The 3,484-nt window shown below is 56.4% G+C and overlaps 1 protein-coding gene across 1 annotated transcript in view; it reads left to right on the top strand.

The window, feature by feature from the left end:
• Positions 1 to 3,484, top strand: part of RASAL3 (RAS protein activator like 3) — a 12,517-nt gene that overhangs the window by 5,738 nt on the left and 3,295 nt on the right. Inside the window, 7 exon segments of the mRNA XM_014547775.1 lie at positions 9 to 26; positions 384 to 528; positions 767 to 911; positions 1,730 to 1,966; positions 2,059 to 2,260; positions 2,365 to 2,483; positions 3,318 to 3,480. Coding sequence (XP_014403261.1) covers positions 9 to 26; positions 384 to 528; positions 767 to 911; positions 1,730 to 1,966; positions 2,059 to 2,260; positions 2,365 to 2,483; positions 3,318 to 3,480 — 1,029 coding nt within the window.

Here is a 3,484-nt window from a genome sequence, read left to right as displayed (position 1 = left end):
TGCTGCAGGGCCCTGGCCGGGCGCAGGTGCGTCGCAGCGACCGGGCGGACCTGGGTGACCAGCCCAAGTGGCACCTGCGAGGGGCGGACACCTTGAGGGGCGGGGTCTGAGCTTCAGCTACGAAGGGTGGGGCACCTGGAGGGGCGGGGCTTAAACTTGAGCTGCGAAGGGCGGGGCCTGAGCTGATCCTCTGAGCTGAAAGGCTTAAATTTTTGCTGCGGGGTGGAGGTTCCCACCCGTTAGGTGCCCCAGCAGTGAGGGCCAGGCCTGAGCTATAGCTATGAGGGGCGCGACCTGTGCCCAGGTGAGAGGGACTCACCATGAGCAGGGACTCCCCCTGGTTCAGTCTACACCCAAGCAACATGACCCCCCGCTATGCCCAGGCATTGGTGACAGACCTGGGAACTGCGGAGTTGGCACGCAGTGGAGGCCGCGAGGCGCTGCTGTTCCGGGAAAATACATTGGCCACTAAGGCCATCGATGAGTACATGAAGCTGGTGGCACAGGACTACCTCCAAGAGACGCTGGGTGAGCAACATCCCCGGCGCTGGGGTTGTGGGTGGGCCTGTAGAAGCCTTCCGGCAGGACCTGGGTAACCTGGATTCTGGTAGTGGGTGATGCCTCGGAGGTGCTGGGATCCTGGAGGGAACTGGGGACTCCCCAAGAGGTTAGGTGCCTCCAAAGTAAATGGAGAAGAGTTGGAGGTTGGGTTGGTGGGTCCTGGTGGTTATGGCCCTGGCCCCTGTCTGGCTGTGCTGGACTGCAGGGCAGGTCCTGCGGCGAATCTGTGCCTCCACTGAGGACTGTGAGGTGGACCCCAGCAAGTGCCCAGCCTCAGAGCTGCCCCAGCACCAAGCCAGACTGCAAAGCAGCTGTGAGGAGGTCTTCGAGAACATCATCCACTCCTATGAGTAAGAATCAGGGTTCCAGCCCTGAGCCTGCCCCTGCCTCCCAGCCACTGTGCTAGTTGCCAGATAAAAAGCAGGGTGCCCAGCTAAATGTGATTCAATATTTGGGACATAGTTATATTTTAAAATTATTTTATTATTTGAAATTCAAACTTAACTGTTATCCTGTAGTTTTTATTTGCTAACTCTGGTAACTCATCCCCAATATTTTGCCACTTAACGCCATGTAACCTGGGATACAATTCCTGTCCTCTAACCACAGGGGACCCCATACCGTAATTCCATGCCACCTGACCCCAGTTAATATAGGACCTCAATCCTATGCCCTCTGATTTCAGGTGATGTCGTGCCCTCAATCCCATGACCCCTGGCCTTAAGTGACACTGTACCCCAAATCCTATGCAAATGATCACAGGAAACCTGGGATTCCAATTTGTTGATCTCGGACTCTAGGCTAAGCTGTATACCTAATCCCATGTCACGTGGGACATCAGTACCATGATTTCTGAACCTAGGTGACCCCATGAGCCCATTCTATTCATGTCATGTACTCTGTCTGGCTAGATCTGGCTACAGGATAACAGTTATGTTATAGCTGTCCCCATGTGAACCTTTACCCCCAACTCCAAGATTGCTGACTCCAGCAGTCACCACGATAGCACTACCATAAATCCTGACCCCCAAGCATCATTATCCCGGATGTCTCTAAATCTTGGAACTCAGAACATAGGTGACTCCTAATCCCTGACCTTAGGAATTTGATCATCCATGAACTTTATGCCCATACACTCCCCCTTTGACCATTGCCTATTCTGTCCCAGCTGGTTCCCAGCAGAGCTTGGCACCGTGTTCTCAGGCTGGCGAGAAGCATGCAAGGCACGAGGCTCCGAGGCACTGGGCCCCCGGCTGGTGTGTGCCTCTCTCTTCCTGCGGCTCCTGTGTCCCGCCATCTTGGCACCCAGCCTCTTTGGCCTGGCACCACAGCACCCGGCACCTGCCCCGGCCCGCACCCTCACATTGATTGCCAAGGTCATCCAGAACCTTGCCAACCGAGCCCCGTAGGTGCTGGAAGGCTGGGGGTGGGGGGTATGGTTCGGCCATGGGGGTGGCAGATGCCTGACCTGACCTACCCAGTTGGACCCCGACCCAGGTTTGGTGAGAAGGAAGCCTACATGGGCTTTATGAGTAGCTTCCTGGAGAATCATGGACCTGCCATGCAACGCTTCCTGGACCAAGTGGCCATGGTGGATGTGGATGCAGCACCCAGTGGTTACCAGGGCAGCAGTGACCTGGCCCTCCAGCTGGCGGTCCTGCATGCCCAGCTCTGTACCATCTTTGCTGAACTTGACCAGGTGTGTCCTGAGCCTAGAGACCAGAACATGGGGTAGGGAAGCAAGAGGGCCGGGAGCTTCTGGCCCCGAGAGCTTCTCAGCATCCTCCCTACATGCCCCACCAGGCAACCCGTGACAGCCTGGAGCCCCTGCCCACCATCCTGCAAGCCATTGAGGAAGGCCGCCCTGTACCTGTGTCTGTGCCAATGCGTCTCCCACCACCCCCAGCCCAGGTCTATTCCAGGTAACCTGCCTGCTTGCTGTCTGGTCCAGTTCTGATGGGTGGGAGCAGGGGCAGGGCCAAAGGCAAGCACAGGGTCAGATTGGAATCGGTGGGGAAGGCAGGGTTATGTGAAGGCAGGATTATGTCAGGGGTCAGAGATGGGATCACATTGGGGTCAGTGTCTGAAAGTGTTGGATGGAGGTCAGAGGCTGAAGACGGCTTCCTCCAAGGGGTCAGGGAGAGGCCCACAGTGTAGTCAGAGGGCAGGCACAGGAACAGACTGAAGTCCAAGGTGGGAATTGGTCATTGCAGAGGTCAGGGAGAGGTCACATGTGGCATCCGAGAGAGAAAGTGACATCATGTTCAGCGATGGTCACATTTCAGTGAGAGGCTGGTGATGGGGTTAAATCAGGGGTCGGAATGTGGTCAGATGTTAAGATATATCATCAAAGGTCAGGTTCAGGTTCATATTGTAAGCAGAGGTCAGGGTCAGATGGGTCAAAGGTATGGGCAGAGTCATGTTTGGGGTCAGAGATCAGGGACCATGGTCTTTCAGGAGGCAGACAGGGACAGTTTAAAGTCAGAGGTTGGGGGTAAGAGGGGATCAGTTAGGAAGGAAGAGGATACCCTGGTGAGCAGAGGTGGAGCCCAAGGTCAGATTGGAATTGATGCTACAGAGAAAGATCACACGGTGTCAGAGTCCAGGGCAGAGTCGGAGGTCAGAATGTGACCTCATCAGTGACTGGGTCACATCGAAGTAAAAAGGTCATGGGTCTGGTCATTTCCAGTCAAAACTAGGGGTGGGATCAGCTCAGAGGCCAGTCAAGGGTCTGAGCTCCTCCATTCCACCCCCAGCTTTTCCGCAGGGGAGAAGCCCGGCTTCCTGCCCCCTCGGGACCTCCCCAAGCACACCCCTCTCATCTCCAAGAGCCAGTCCCTGCGCAGCGTTCATGGCTCAGGAACTTGGGCCCGGCAGCGGCCAGATGAGGAGCGGCGGCCCCCACGGCTGCCCCGGCCGGTGC

The sequence above is a fragment of the Myotis brandtii genome, unplaced genomic scaffold (assembly GCF_000412655.1).
Source record: "Myotis brandtii unplaced genomic scaffold, ASM41265v1 scaffold485, whole genome shotgun sequence".
NCBI classification, from domain to species: domain Eukaryota; kingdom Metazoa; phylum Chordata; class Mammalia; order Chiroptera; family Vespertilionidae; genus Myotis; species Myotis brandtii.
Note: the sequence above shows the minus strand (reverse complement) of the source record. Positions and strands in the feature narration are given on the sequence as shown.